Source organism: Heptranchias perlo, unplaced genomic scaffold (assembly GCF_035084215.1).
Source record: "Heptranchias perlo isolate sHepPer1 unplaced genomic scaffold, sHepPer1.hap1 HAP1_SCAFFOLD_43, whole genome shotgun sequence".
Classification (NCBI taxonomy): Eukaryota; Metazoa; Chordata; class Chondrichthyes; order Hexanchiformes; family Hexanchidae; genus Heptranchias; species Heptranchias perlo.
In genome coordinates this window covers 2,237,543-2,252,179 of record NW_027139442.1, presented here as the reverse complement: position 1 = coordinate 2,252,179, position 14,637 = coordinate 2,237,543, and the positions used below count along the sequence as shown (strand labels likewise).

General features: G+C 45.3%; 4 protein-coding genes across 4 annotated transcripts; 2 read left to right on the top strand and 2 right to left on the bottom strand.

The window, feature by feature from the left end:
* The first annotated feature begins 2,338 nt into the window (after nucleotides 1–2,338).
* On the top strand, nucleotides 2,339–2,968 carry LOC137312485 (histone H1-like). Its single transcript, XM_067979029.1, has one exon. The coding sequence runs from the start codon at nucleotides 2,339–2,341 to the stop codon at nucleotides 2,966–2,968; it is 630 nt and encodes a 209-aa protein (XP_067835130.1).
* Nucleotides 2,969–3,868: 900 nt separating this feature from the next.
* Nucleotides 3,869–4,180, top strand: LOC137312527 (histone H4). Its single transcript, XM_067979064.1, has one exon. The coding sequence runs from the start codon at nucleotides 3,869–3,871 to the stop codon at nucleotides 4,178–4,180; it is 312 nt and encodes a 103-aa protein (XP_067835165.1).
* Nucleotides 4,181–6,720: 2,540 nt separating this feature from the next.
* LOC137312384 (histone H2A-like) lies at nucleotides 6,721–7,242 on the bottom strand. Its single transcript, XM_067978954.1, has one exon. The coding sequence runs from the start codon at nucleotides 7,191–7,193 to the stop codon at nucleotides 6,804–6,806; it is 390 nt and encodes a 129-aa protein (XP_067835055.1). The 5' UTR covers nucleotides 7,194–7,242; the 3' UTR covers nucleotides 6,721–6,803.
* Nucleotides 7,243–8,084: 842 nt separating this feature from the next.
* On the bottom strand, nucleotides 8,085–8,588 carry LOC137312385 (histone H2B 1/2-like). Its single transcript, XM_067978955.1, has one exon. The coding sequence runs from the start codon at nucleotides 8,476–8,478 to the stop codon at nucleotides 8,104–8,106; it is 375 nt and encodes a 124-aa protein (XP_067835056.1). The 5' UTR covers nucleotides 8,479–8,588; the 3' UTR covers nucleotides 8,085–8,103.
* Nucleotides 8,589–14,637: the final 6,049 nt, after the last annotated feature.

The following is a 14,637-nucleotide window of genomic DNA, read 5'->3' as shown; positions in this document are numbered from 1 at the left end:
TCAGGCAGTGCAGGAAAAGGCACCAGAATGGAAAACAGATGGGATTCCACCTGTGCCTAACGCTGGAATCCAGACTGACTTTACAATCTCTGACTATTAAACTAGATGTTTCCATCCCTGCTGTTTTTCTCGGTATCTTTTGATGGTAAAGAGTCTTTCAGAGATAAAGTGGACGGCTGTGGAATGAGCCAATGGGTTCTGTTCATTCTTGGACTCTGCACTGATAATAGATCGTGTAACTCCGAAACAGGAGGGAGGATTCCTCAAACCATTCCTGGAAAAATATAATTGTAAACAATTTTACAACACCAAGTTATAGTCCAGCAATTTTATTTTAAATTCACAAGCTTTCGGAGATTTTCTCCTTCCTCAGGCAAATGTAACATATTTAAAATAAAATTGCTGGACTATAACTTGGTGTTGTAAAATTATTTACAATTGTCAACCCCAGTCCATCACCGGCATCTCCACATCATGGAAAAATATAGGAGGAAAGTGGGAGTCGGTGTATTTGCTGGGACCGTGTAGGAATAATATCTAACGGCAACAGTCCCAGTTTATTTTAATCGGAGTGAAACTCTCGGCTGCTGAGAGTAATACTGAGCTGCAAGATTGCTGAGGGTACAAAATGGAAGAGAGGGTTAAATGTGTGACTCTGTCCCCGAGAGAGGGATGAATAATGTGTCTGTCTCCGAAATAATATCAGTGAGAAATGAGACTGCAACTTCTGTCACTCCACTTTGGTTAGCAATTGGAATGGAATATCTCCTGATTTGTTATTGGATGAAAACAGGCAATTACAGGTCAGTTTCTCTTTCTCTCTTTTGTACTGTAAATGGAGGTGGGATACTGATCTTGAGCGTGGTACAGACACACTGAAAGGAACCGTAAGGCTGATACTGTGCCTGTCTGCATCTCTCTCTCTAGCGCTGTACGTGAAGGTGTGATGCTGTTTATTGTTTGTGAAACGGACACAATGATGGGAAGTGTGAGACTGATACTGTGTCTGTCTGTGTCTCTCTCTGTATCACTCTCTCTCGAGCGCTGTCCGTGAAGGTGGGATACTGTTTCTGATGTGTGAAACTGACACACCGATGAGAAGTGTGAGACGGATACTATGCCTGTCTGCCTGTGTGTCTCTGTCTGTCTTTCTCTCTCTCTAGTTCTGTACATGAAGGCGGGATACTGTTACTGAGCGTAATATGGACACACTGAAAAAAAATGAAAGACTGATTCTGTGTCTGTGTGGTGTTGTTCAAACCGTCTCTGTCCTTTATGAGCCGGTCTGACGGTGCACTTAACTGTCTCCAATCCTGTAAAGAAAGATGGAGAGAAACAGCCTGTAACTGGACTGCCTTTGAGTGTTGAATTTATTCAGTAACGAGCCGTCTCTGGGTGTTGAGAATGGGATGGATCGGACATTAGTTACTATTGTCTGTCAGTCAGTTTAGGAGGAGAGAGAAACACAGAGAGACTGGAGGAGCCAAGAGCGGAAAATTATTATTATCGTCAAAACCACACATATCCCTGTGTGCGAACAATCTAATAATGTAAAACCAGATGTGAATTATCACATCCACAGCTGTGATTGGCTCCTGCCCCTGAATCTGGGGACCAGACATTGTGAGGAGCGCCGGCCACAGAGTGTTTAACAGATACTGAGCTGGGAAACTGCAACTAACCCCCGAGAATCGGCAGCACAGGCCGAGCGGGGAGGAAAGCCTGTCTCGGGAATTGTCAATCTGGCGACCAGTTTGTCCTGTGAATGTGAAGATGTGAACGTTGTGTCAGAGAGAGTGTGTTCAAGGGGCGGACGGGTTAGATTAATGTCACTGTGTTTGTGTGGCCGGTCTCATCGCCGGATTTCCGAGACCCTTTTGAGTTAACTTCAAAAAAAATCACCGTTAAGCGATCGCCCTCCTCGCCTGCCGAGTTCCGAAGTGGAAATTTAAGGATAAGTTTTAGTTCAATTCAAGATTTAGCCGAAAAACCGAGATCATGTCAGCGATCGGGTGAGAGAGCGCGATCAGTGCATCAATGAAACGGGTTTATATCGAAATTGGTGCTTTTAATTCGGGTGAAAGTTTTACGACAGCAAACATTCCGGTGTTAGAGATAGGAAGGGGCTAGTCTGGGACTCTGGAATGCCTGATTTTAATTGGAATCGGGAAGTTTAAGAGGGGAGAGAAACACAGAGAGGCTGGAGGGGCCTGGAGCTGACAGCAGGATGTCTCCGCCCCGTCCGCTCTGTGCCTTTAAGTTGCTCTGTGCCGCCGCCTCTCGTTTCATTTCTGACCCAGCTCTGACTGTCAGAGAGATTTTCGACTGAGTCCCGGACATGACAGACACTGCAGCCGCCGAAAAGGCACCTTCTGCCGCCGCCGCCGCTCAAACCAATGCTCCGAAGAAGAAGGCGATTCCCCGACACAAGACAGCCGGTCCCCCGTTGGGCGAACAGATCCTCAAGATTGCGGCGAATTGCAAGGATCGCAAGGGGATATCCCTGGCCGCGATAAAGAAGGTTCTGGCTACCAAAGGCCTGGATGTGGAGAAGCACAGGTCCCAGATCAAATTAAGTATCAAGAGAAATGTGGAAAAAGGCTCCCTGGTGCAGATCAAGGGCACGGGCGCCTCGGGCTCCTTCAGAGTCGCTAAGAAGGAAACCCAGGCAAAAGTGGTAAAGAAGGTGAAGAAACAAGTGACCAAGAAATCTCCAGGAAAGAAACCAGCGGCCAAAAAAACAGCCCTCAAGAAATTAACGGCCAAGAAATTAACCGCCAAGAAAACAGCCGCCAAGAAATCGACCACGAAAAAGGCGGCGAAATCACCAATTAAGAAAAAAGCGGCGGCGAAGAAGCCCAAGACCCCCAAACCATTGAAGGCGAAGGCGAAGAAGGTGGAAAAACCGAGGGCCAAGCCCAAACCGAAGTCAGCAAAGCCGAAGAAAGCAGCGGGCAAAAAGAAGTAAAAAATCAAGTGCAACTTTTGACCATCTGAACCCAACGGCTCTTCTCAGAGCCACCCACGTCTCTCAGAAAAGAGCTGATCCGGGAATCAGATGATTCCTGTCCCGGGGCCGGGCTCAGATTTCAGATAGAAATCATTCCAAATGGACCCAGGGTCCTGGTGACTGGCTTATATTCGCTCCCCCCGCCCCTCCCCCACTGTCTAAAATAAAATAGAGAGAATGGGATGTCCGGGCCGGGCCTCACTGTAACCGGCGTGTGTTCGGCTCCAGTCTCAGTTCATTTTTTCTCACAGATTCAGGGCGAGAGTCCGTGACAGGGTAAAACTGGCGGAGATCCGCCGCTATCACAATTCAAACCTGAACACATGAGATTCTTCAAATCAGCTGGAATAAAGTGTTTGTAAACTGCTGAACCCGTCTGGGAGGGGATGTGTGGGGAGATAGAATCGGGTCTAGGACTGAAATGGGAGGAGGCGGGTTGACTTGTAAGAGAAGGGAGGAATATTACTGACTGTTAATTGTAACGTGGCTTATTTAAAAGCTGCGGGTTTCTGGGAATCCTTGAATATGAAGCCCGAGTCTGTAAGGGTTTGTGCGGAGCGTTGTGTTTCGGTTCTATTATCGAAAAACGGTTTGAAATTGGCGGGTGGAGAAAGCTGGAGGTGGAGCTGGAAGATCAGAGGCCGCTCTAACCCTCTGTCCATCATTCTGACTCTCTCCTCCCCTCTCTGTTTAATATCTCACTCTGTCTCCTCCCCTCTCTGTTTAATATTTCACTCTGTCTCCTCCCCTCCCTCTCTCACCCTGTGCATGTTTCAGTCAGGTCGGGGTAGGATGCATAAAAATAGAAGCATTATAAGTTAGCTGTTCATTCAGCAGCGATCTGAGTGAAGAATCATCATGTCTGGCAGAGGTAAAGGAGGCAAAGGACTGGGCAAAGGAGGAGCCAAGCGGCACCGGAAAGTGCTTCGTGATAACATCCAGGGGATCACCAAACCAGCCATCCGCCGCCTGGCTCGGCGTGGCGGTGTCAAGCGGATCTCGGGTCTGATTTACGAGGAAACCCGAGGGGTGCTGAAGGTTTTCCTGGAGAATGTGATCAGGGACGCGGTCACCTACACTGAACACGCCAAGCGCAAGACGGTCACTGCCATGGATGTGGTGTACGCTCTGAAACGGCAGGGCCGCACTCTCTATGGATTCGGCGGCTGAACAACTCGACCCTTTCTAACCGGACACAAAACAAAGGCTCTTCTAAGAGCCACCCACCGCCTCACAGAGAGAGCACTGACCTGGGAACGGGGAGAGGAAAGATCTCGGGGTGGGGAAGCAGTTTCCGATATTTAATTAGTATGGGGAGATTCCCCAACACTCGGTACAGGGAGATCAGAAACAACGGCCGGGGTTCTCGGCCATCCCGAGAGAAGGAGCGGAATTCCCGATTTCACGGTATAAATGTACAGGCGGTGATACAGAGTCTTTCCCCAGATATTACATTCTCCGTGCGGAGTAAAATCCCTCCTCACTCCCTCTCCCGCTGTGTCCTCTCTGCTCGGTGTTTATTTCCTGCCCTCATTCAATTATCAGTTCGATGTGAGGACCGGTTCACCGGGCCGGAACTGGCGGGATTTTTGAAATTGAAGCTGACTTTGTCCCGTTTGCAGACAGATCAGAGAATGAACCGGAATGTGAAACAGCCTGAGATTTGAGCTGAGGAGTGGGAAATAATGGAGATTATAAACAGTGGGATTTTTAAATTGCTGGAGGGAAATTAGATTTTCTTGAAACTGTTATTTGATGCTCTGAAATTGGCGGGCTTTTTGAAATTGATGATTGATTTCAGCTCAGCCAAGGGGGCCCAATACCTCCCACCGTTTCGGTCTGACTGTGAAAGCTCGGTTCAAACCAGCCAATCACAGGCCCGGGGCTGTCCATCCCTGACAGGATGTGGGACTTCAGCCAATCGCAGGCCAGGGGCGGATTCCCTTAGACCATTTAAAAGGCGGCCCCAGAGAGCACTCCGTATTAACAGTCTGTGTGTCTCAGGTTGTTTTGTGATCTGTTCAGAAAATGGCCAGGACCAAGCAGACAGCGCGTAAATCGACCGGCGGGAAAGCTCCTCGCAAACAGTTGGCGACCAAAGCGGCCAGGAAGAGCGCTCCAGCCACGGGCGGAGTGAAGAAGCCTCATCGCTACAGACCCGGCACTGTGGCTCTGAGGGAGATCCGCCGCTACCAGAAATCCACCGAGCTGCTGATCCGCAAACTGCCCTTCCAGCGCCTGGTGCGAGAGATCGCTCAGGATTTCAAGACAGACCTGCGCTTCCAGAGCTCGGCCGTCATGGCCCTGCAGGAGGCCAGCGAGGCTTACCTGGTGGGGCTGTTTGAGGACACCAACCTGTGCGCCATCCACGCCAAGCGAGTCACCATCATGCCCAAAGACATCCAGCTGGCCCGCCGCATCCGCGGGGAGCGCGCCTGAACCCGACCCGGCTTCAGCACCAAGTGCAACAAAGGCTCTTTTCAGAGCCACCAAATCGGCGATGGAAAGAGCTGTGATCTCCTGGGTTGAAATGGTGCGACAGTGCAGATTTAAAAAATAATTACACGGGAAATTCATGAAGGGAAGTAGCGGATGTCAAGCGGGGCACGACTAGCATTTATAAACTGTCCATATCATAGCCGGTTATAACATGGGAGATAGTTCGGAGTAGAGCTGATCTGTGAAGTTCTGGGCAGGTACAGTAGCAGTGTTAAACATACACAAACAGACAAGGGTGACAATTCCAGACTAACCAACAGCAGGTATTTGAAAACGACACAGTTTAATTTCCACACATCACACCCAGGATTGGAGGGAGGTGAATTCCACTCACTGCGCAGACTGAGTCCCATCATCACATCCAGTGCCACATTTGGACAGTGAAATTACTGGTAAACAGGTACAGAAACGGCTGAATTCGATCCTACTCTTTCACATCAGGTATCTGCACCCCCAGTGTCAATCTAACTCGGACATATATACAGGGAGAGGATCGTGCAGCGTCCAAAGTACAAGAGATGCAAGTTCTCATTTCCGATATAGTGTCAGCTTGGCTCTGTTGGAAATACTTTAATCTCTAAAGAACCAGTCTCGGATCAAATGGAGTTTGACTATTGTCCCTCTCCAGCTGTAGTGACAGAGGCTGTTTCACTGTAACTCGCAATAATAGAACCAAAGTGTTTTCTTTCAGCGCTAGAATCAGAAGCAGTGTGAAACTTAGTGTCACATTCACTGCGGTACTCGTCAGACTGACAGGGACAGAATAAATCTCTCACTCTCATCTAGTAACAGACAGATTTCAATCATTGATTCAGCAATCGCTGACACAATAATCAACACATCCGTCACCTTCTGGGTAATGGAAGTCAGACCGAGTAAGTGTTGTGGGAGGATGAGACTGTAAATAACACTTAAAATAATTGCTCGAACACAATAGAGTGCCTCTTGTTGCCGATGATCAAACTCACCAGTTATTTCTGTATCCCACCCGCCCAGTTTAATGAACTGATTATTTGTCTCATTTTCCATACAATCTGTATATTTCAACCTATTGGAGGTTGGCGAGTACTGAAACAGATCATTTGTATTTAACAAGCGATCGTTAGTTTGGAACTAACGGGAGGCAGTTAGATCCAGAATCGGAATCAAGGAACGTGAAATCACCAGATCTGAAACAGATTGTTTATTATTAAATTAATTTCTGACTCCGTTCAAACAGTATCCAGCCCTTTCATAGATACAGTGGGTGGCTCTGAAAAGAGCCTTTGTGTTATCAGATTAATTCTTGGCCGCTTTACTTGCTCTTGGAGCTCACAGTGCTGGTTTTCTTCGGCAGCAGCACGGCCTGGATATTAGGCAGCACCCCGCCCTGGGCGATGGTCACCCGCCCCAGCAGCTTGTTGAGCTCCTCGTCGTTGCGGATGGCCAGCTGCAGGTGTCTGGGGATGATGCGGGTCTTCTTGTTGTCGCGGGCCGCGTTGCCGGCCAGCTCGAGGATTTCAGCCGTCAGATACTCGAGCACAGCAGCCAGATAGACCGGGGCTCCGGCACCCACACGTTCAGCGTAGTTCCCCTTTCGCAGGAGCCTGTGAACACGGCCCACAGGGAACTGCAGTCCTGCCCGGGATGAGCGAGACTTGGCCTTGGCCCGAGCTTTCCCGCCGGTTTTTCCTCTTCCAGACATTTCCAAAATCTCACAAACACTTTCACAAAGAATGAAGAATGACTGCTGTATTTGCCCTTCTTATGGACTGAAAGATCATCTGATTTGTTGTTCTCTAATACACCTCATTTGCATATTTCATTAACCAATCAGATAGCTGAGAAACAGAAGAGGGCGAGATTTATCGGCCTCAACGGTCAGACCAGGAATTTTATGAATTTCAAAAAGCCCGCCAATTTCAGTCCAGTAAACCACCGGATTTAGATCAATGTCGCCCTGAGCACAAGATTTTAAACCCGTTCTTTTTACCTTGTCTTATTCAGCGCTACACGTCACCAATCGCTGGCGCTATTTTAAAACCTGCTTTAAATTATAGCTCATTCTGTCATCGCTTTCAAACAGTATCGGACTGGACTAAATCCCCATTCACAGCATTCCGTGAAGGGACACATTTCAATTTAATCTTTATAAAAGTGACACGTTATAGATTGGTCCCTTCTCACAGAGCCGGGTGTGCTTCTGTGAAAAGAGGGACCCGGACGGAGTTCTCATTCTGCCCCTACTCCGCTGTTTTACTGCAAGGGGTGTGGTTGCTGTTAATATGGGGATTTTCACATCAGTTGGTAAACATTTCGGAGACTGAATTCAAAGAGATAATAGCACTGCTAAGGTGGTCATTCAGGGTGTGTTCGTGGCTGGAATAATAACGCTTTTAGAACAAAGCGAATGGGAAGGAGCGGATCATAAACTCGCGTTCAGTTCATGTGTCAGAAATTTCAATGGCGTAGTTACAGTATCAGTATTGGATTGGAACAATATCGCGGTATTAAAAAGATACTAAGAAAATATATAAGAAATGCAGCACTTTCAGAGAGGTTGTGGGTGGCTCTTAAAAGAGCCGTTGTTTTTTTTTTCAGTACATTGTGGAGTTTTACTTGGAGCTGGTGTACTTGGTCACCGCCTTTGTCCCTTCCGACACAGCGTGCTTGGCCAGTTCCCCGGGCAGCAGCAGGCGCACCGCGGTTTGGATCTCCCGGGAGCTGATGGTCGCCCGCTTGTTGTAATGGGCCAGGCGGGAAGCCTCACCCGCGATGCGCTCGAAAATATCGTTCACAAAGGAGTTCATGATGCTCATGGCCTTGGAGGAGATGCCGGTGTCGGGGTGAACCTGCTTCATCACTTTGTAGACGTAGATGGAGTAACTCTCCTTCCTCGACTTTCTCCGCTTCTTGCCGCCCTTGGCTGGTGCTTTGCTCAAGGTTTTCTTGGCGCCCTTCTTGGGAGCTGCTTTCTTGTCCTCAGGCATTTTCAAACTCAATTTCAGAAACAGAAATGACCCAAATCCGCTCCAAGTTCGACTTAAATAGGCAGCCCCACAGCCCTATGCTAATGAGGGATGGGGAAGGCAATGATCATGATTGGGTCACTGGGAATGACGTAACAATAATTATTCACTGTAACTCTCTGATTGGATACCTGAAGAAACCAATCGGATTTCATACCTGCCACCAATCACACTGCACATTGTCCGGTTTCAGCAATTTGTTCCGAACTGTTGCAATTCTGCTTTCGGCCAGTAGATGTCCCCAAACCCCGGGACATTGAAGTTTGCAGATGAGAGAGGGACAGAATATGAACTCATTCTTCACATTATATTGCACGAGTGAGATTTGGAAAAACTTGGAATGGAGATGAGATGCAAGCACATTTTTTTTAGACCATACGTTAGTTGTAATGCTGTGTTAAATTATTGTAATTGATTTCGGGACTATAGTCAATACTGAGGAAGACTGCGACAAAATCAGCTTGCAGAACGGTCGTGTCAATGTGCATTGAATTTAAATATAGAAAGTTGTGATCTGATTAATTTTGTTAGGGGGAATAAGGAGGCCACATACTGCTTGGGAAATACGAGTCTAAATGGGGTAGAGGAGCAATGTAAATCGTGTCCTGAGAAATCAGAGAGAAATACTGTGCAACGTAAGTGCAAAAATAAGGGGGTAAATTCACAACTATCGAATGAGTAAAACAAAAACTTTGTTATGAATTAATTGTCTTCATTTTCCAATAAGAAAACGTGCAAAAATATGAGAGTAGAAATTGCAGACTGAAACTTTTTTTCATCTTGCACATTGTCCTGTCACTGTCACCACGACAGATAATGTGAATTTGTTCCGCTCTTTTACAGTTCTCGCCTACGTCCAGTAGAGGCCAGTCTCTAGTACTCTGTATGAGAGCGGGATTTAATCTGTATCTGTCAATCTCTGATACTGTGTGTGAGTGTGATATTCATTTTGTATCTGTCAGTCTCTGTTTGTGAGTGTGAGATTCTTTCTGTATCTGTCAGTCTCTGGTCCTGTCTGTGAGTGTGGGATTCATTCTGTATCTGCCATTATATGCTAATTTATCTCAGTGTGGCATTCATTCTGTAATTCAATCCCTGAGACAAAGTGCAAATCTGGATTCATTCTGTATTCTTATTTCAGTTCCCACTATTTTACTTCAAACTGCAGCCTTAATACTTTAAAGTATAAGCAGTTTTTCGTCAAGTATTTAATTTGTAACCATGGATATATTTTTCGATTTTCTTCAATCAAACAACGTGTGTGAGTTTTGGACTTTTGTTACATCTTAATCTCTGAACGATATTGTGAATGATAATGTACCTTTTAATATGTTCATTGTGAAATTATTGGACTGGTGTGTAATATGTAGCTCAGATCTGCAATAATGTCTGTGTGTGAGTGTGGGATTCATTGTGTTCCTGTCAGTTTCTGGTTCTGTGTATGAGTGTGGGATTTATTCTGTATCACTCAGTTTCTGGTACTGTGTGTGAGTGTTGGATTCATTCTGCATCTGTCAGTCTCTGGTACTGTGTATGAGTGTGGAATTCATTCTGCATCTGTCAGTCTCTGGTACTGTGTGTGAGTGTGGGATTAATTCTGTATCTGTCAGTCTCTGTTACTGTACGTGGGTGTGGGATTCATTCTGTATCTGTATGTGGGTGTGGGATTCATTCTGTATCTATCAGTCTCTGGTACTGTGTGTGAGTGTGGGAATCACCCTGTATCTGTCAGTCTCTGGTACTGTGTGTGAGTGTGGGAATCACCCTGTATCTGTCAGTCTCTGGTACTGTGTGTGAGTGTGGGAATCATCCTGTATCTGTCAGTCTCTGGTACTGTGTATGAGTGTGGGAATCATCCTGTATCTGTCAGTCTCTGGTAATGTGTATGAGTGTGGGATTCATTCTGTATCTGTCAGTCTCTGGTAATGTACGTGGGATTGGGATTCATTCTGTATCTATCAGTCTCTGTTACTGTACGTGGGTGTGGGATTCATTCTGTATCTGTATGTGGGTGTGGGATTCATTCTGTATCTATCAGTCTCTGGTATTGTGTGCGAATGAGGGTTTCATTCTGTTCCCGTCAGTCTCAGCTGCTATATGTGAGGGAGTCATTCATTCTGCATCCATCAATTTCTGGTACTGTATGTGAGTGATATAAATTTTGTCTCTTTCAGTCTGTGCTACAGTGTGTGAGTGCAGGAATCATTCGGTATCTGTCATTCACTGTTAGGTTGTGTGAGTGCTGATTTCACTCTGTGTGTCAGTCTCTGGCCCTTCATCTGAGTGTGAGATTCATTCATTATCTATATGTAATTTGTATCTTCGTTTACAGTATGTTGTTCAAAACTCTATTTGTAATACCTCAATGTATCAATATTTTTCCCAGTGTTTCAATGGTTGATAATGATACATTTTAAAATGTAATGTTGTTGGTTATAATCAGAGAATGTGGACCTTTTTGGACTTCTATTAAATCTGTATTGTGAATTAGTTTATCTTCCAAAATGATATGGTGACTTTTTTGACCTTGTATATAATGTGTAGGTCAGTCTGCATGAAAGGAATACTGTGTATTTCAGTCTGAATTGGTATCAGTTTTTTGTAGTGGTTTATAATGTGTAGATCAGTCTGCACTAATGGAATTGATACTGTATCTTTCAATCTGACACTATGAGATTTTTGGACTGATATGTAATGTGTAACTCAGACTGCATAAATGTGTGTGACTGTGAGATTCATTCCGTATCTGTCAGTCCCCAGTACTGTGTGTGAGTGTGGGATTCATTCTGTATCTGTCAGTCCCTAGTACTGTCTGTGAGTATGAGATTCATTCTGTATCTGTCAGGCTCTGGTATTGTGGGAGTGTGTGATTCATTCTATATTTGTTAGTCCCTTGTACTGTGTGTGAATGTAGGATTCATTCGGTATTTGTCAGTCACTGTTATATTGTGTGAGTGCTGGTTTCATTCTGTGTGTCAGTCTCTGGCCCTCTATCTGAATATGTGATTCATTCTTTATCTGTATGTAATTAGTCTCTCCGTTTTCAGTATGGTGTTCAAAACTGTATCTTTAATACCTCAATTTGTGCATATTTTCCCCAGTGTTTAATTGGTTGATAATGAAATGCTGTAGAATATAATCAGAGAATGTGGGCACTTTTCGGACTACTATTAAATCTGTATCGATGTGAACACAATTGTGCATTAGTTTATCTTCCAAACTGATATGTTGACATTTTTGAACTTATATATGACGTGCAGCTCAGTCTGCATCAATGGAATACTGTATATTTCAGAGTGAATTTGCATCAGTTTTTTGTAGTGGTTTATAACGTGCAGATCAGTCTGCAATAATGTAATTGATACTGTATCTTTCAATCTGATACTTCTTTAACTGGTAAGTAATGTTACTCAGCCTGCACTAATGTGTGATTCATTTTGTATCTCTCAGTCTCTGGAACAGTGTGTCAGTGTGGGATTCATTCTGTATCTGTCATCTCTGGTACCATATGTGAGTGTGGGATTCACTCTGTGTCTGTCAGTCTCTAGTATTGTATGTGAGTTTGGGATTCCTTCTGCATCTGTCAGTCTCTGGTACTGTACCTGAGTGTGAGATTCATTCTGTATCTGTATGTAATTATTCTCTAAGATTGCATTATGGCGTTCAAAATTGTACCTTTAATATCTTCATGTTTAGATCTTATTTCTCATTAACTGGTATATATGGGTCCTCTGTAGGATTTGACGCTGTAGGTTTTAATCACATAATTTGTCTGCTTTTTGAGCTACTATTAAATCTGTATCTCTGTGAGTACTGTTGTGAATGATAATGTATCTTTCAAATTGATTTCGTGACACTTTTCAAATGGTGTATAATGTGTAGCTCAGTCTGTACTAATAGAATTGATACTGTATCTATAAATCTCATACTATGAGTGTATTATAAACTGATATCTAATTTGTTTCTCAGGTTACACTCTCACAGCATTTCTCAATCTGATACTGTACATGAGTTTTGGACACGTATGCAATTTGTATCACATGATACATGCAATATCCATTCGAACAGTGTATTAAACTCACGTGAGTGTGTGAATTCTGGGCAATTATTCAATTGGAATCTCAGGGTAAATTATTGGGTTTCATTCTGTCCCTTTCAATCGAGTACCATGTGTGATTTCGATCTGGTATTCAATTCGTAGCTGATGTTGCCCTATTGTGAGATTGACACAGTGCCTTTCAATCTGATAGTGTGATATTGGACTGGGATTTCTGTATCTACCTGTCAGCGGGACTCAGCTCGGGGGAAATGGAACAGTGTCTGCCTCACCTGCTTTGTTTGAATGTTGGATTGAAAATGTGTCTGTGGAACTTGGGTCAGTGCTTCTACTGTCTGAGACTATGGAACTGATGACCTGTCTGTGTCTCTGTGCGCTGTGTGTGATAATGTACTTACTGTGTGGGAGAAGGAGTTGGCTGCACTGTTCCTTGTGCCTCGAGTGGAGGAAACATAACACTGATTCTGGGTCCTTCAAGGATTTGCCTGTAGGAAGAAATTTTTCTCTTGTAACTCAAGAACCAGTGAGGTAGGAAATACAAAAGTGTTCGAATTAATATCTTTGTTAATGATTATTTTGATTATCCACAAAACCAGCAACACAAACAGTGTCAGTATCTGACTCCACTGCAGTACTGCAGCATTCAGCTTCTGCACACCACGAGTGGTGGGCTGTTTTACAACAATTTAGTGACATCCAGACACAACACAACCATAAATGGCACTACCCGATGTGGCACGGTCCTTTGTGCAGGTCAGATTTCCACTCCCCTCTCACATGGGACTAACCGTTCAACCGAAACAAAACAGCCGCTGTTTAAAATGTGTCCTTCACACTTCTCACCTGGTGCCTGCAATAGATGCTCTTTGCATAACTCCCCACATCCTTACTGTCCGGCTCCGTTCCACTCTTCACTGTCGAATCACAATAAACAGGGTGAGACTGGACCTAAACCAGGAACATTCCCTACTGGTCTGGCGAGAGCAAGCAGCAATGATTTTAAATAGCAGGTTCTTCTCATTCTGACTCCCTGACCCTGGACACACCCTGTACACACACAGCCCGAGAATGACCTCTCCCTTCCCCCGCTCACTCCATGTTCCGGGACCAGTTCCTGATCCACTCCGCCTCTTACAAACAGCCCCCGGACCTTCCCCCGGACTCAATGCCGATCTCTGAGCCCATCTGCGGACACGGTCCCGAAGCGATGAGCTGCTGTAACGAGGCTGCTCTTTGCTCCCTTCCCCCGGGGGCCGTGATCTCTCCATTCCCGGCTGTTTCAAACCATCTTCTTCCGCTCACTGAGGGAATGGCGCCCACAGGCCGAGCTGGGGGAGGGGAGCGCGCATGCGCTCTTCTGCTCACCAACAATCAGCGCTGGGGGCGGGGCTGAGTCACGCATGCGCAGATATCTGGTTTAATTCCCAATGCACAAATCGATGGAAACTTTCCCCAATTGGAATTTTTCAGAGTCTGAGCAAAGGAAGTGGGGCTGAGGGAAAGGTCAGAGGGAATGGGGTCCACAGGCAGTGCAGGAACAGGCACCAGAATGGGAAACAGATGGGATTCCACCAGTGACTAACGCTGGAATTCAGACTGACTTTACAATCTCTAACTATTAAACGAGATGTTTTCATCCCTGCTGTTTCTCTCGGTATCTTTTGATGGAAAATAGTCTTTCATAGATAAAGTGGGACATTTTGAAATGAACCAATGGATTCTGTTCATACTTGGCCCCTTTACCCATTAAGTAACGTGTGACTCCGAAACTGGATGCAGGAATTCTCAAACCAATCCTGGAGAAAAATGGGAGGAAAGTCGGAGTCCGTGTATTTGCTGGGAGCGTGTAGGATTAATATCTGACAGCAACAGTCCATTATTAATATATGATGTATTAATATAATCAGAGTGAAACTCTCGGTCACTGAGAGTAATAGCGAACGGCCCTGATCTGCAAAACCGAATGTAGTACAACAGGCAAGAGAGGGTTAAATTCGGCCCACATTGTTTTTGTCACTCTCTGCACTGTCCCTGAGTGTGGGATTAATGGTGTGTCCGTCTCT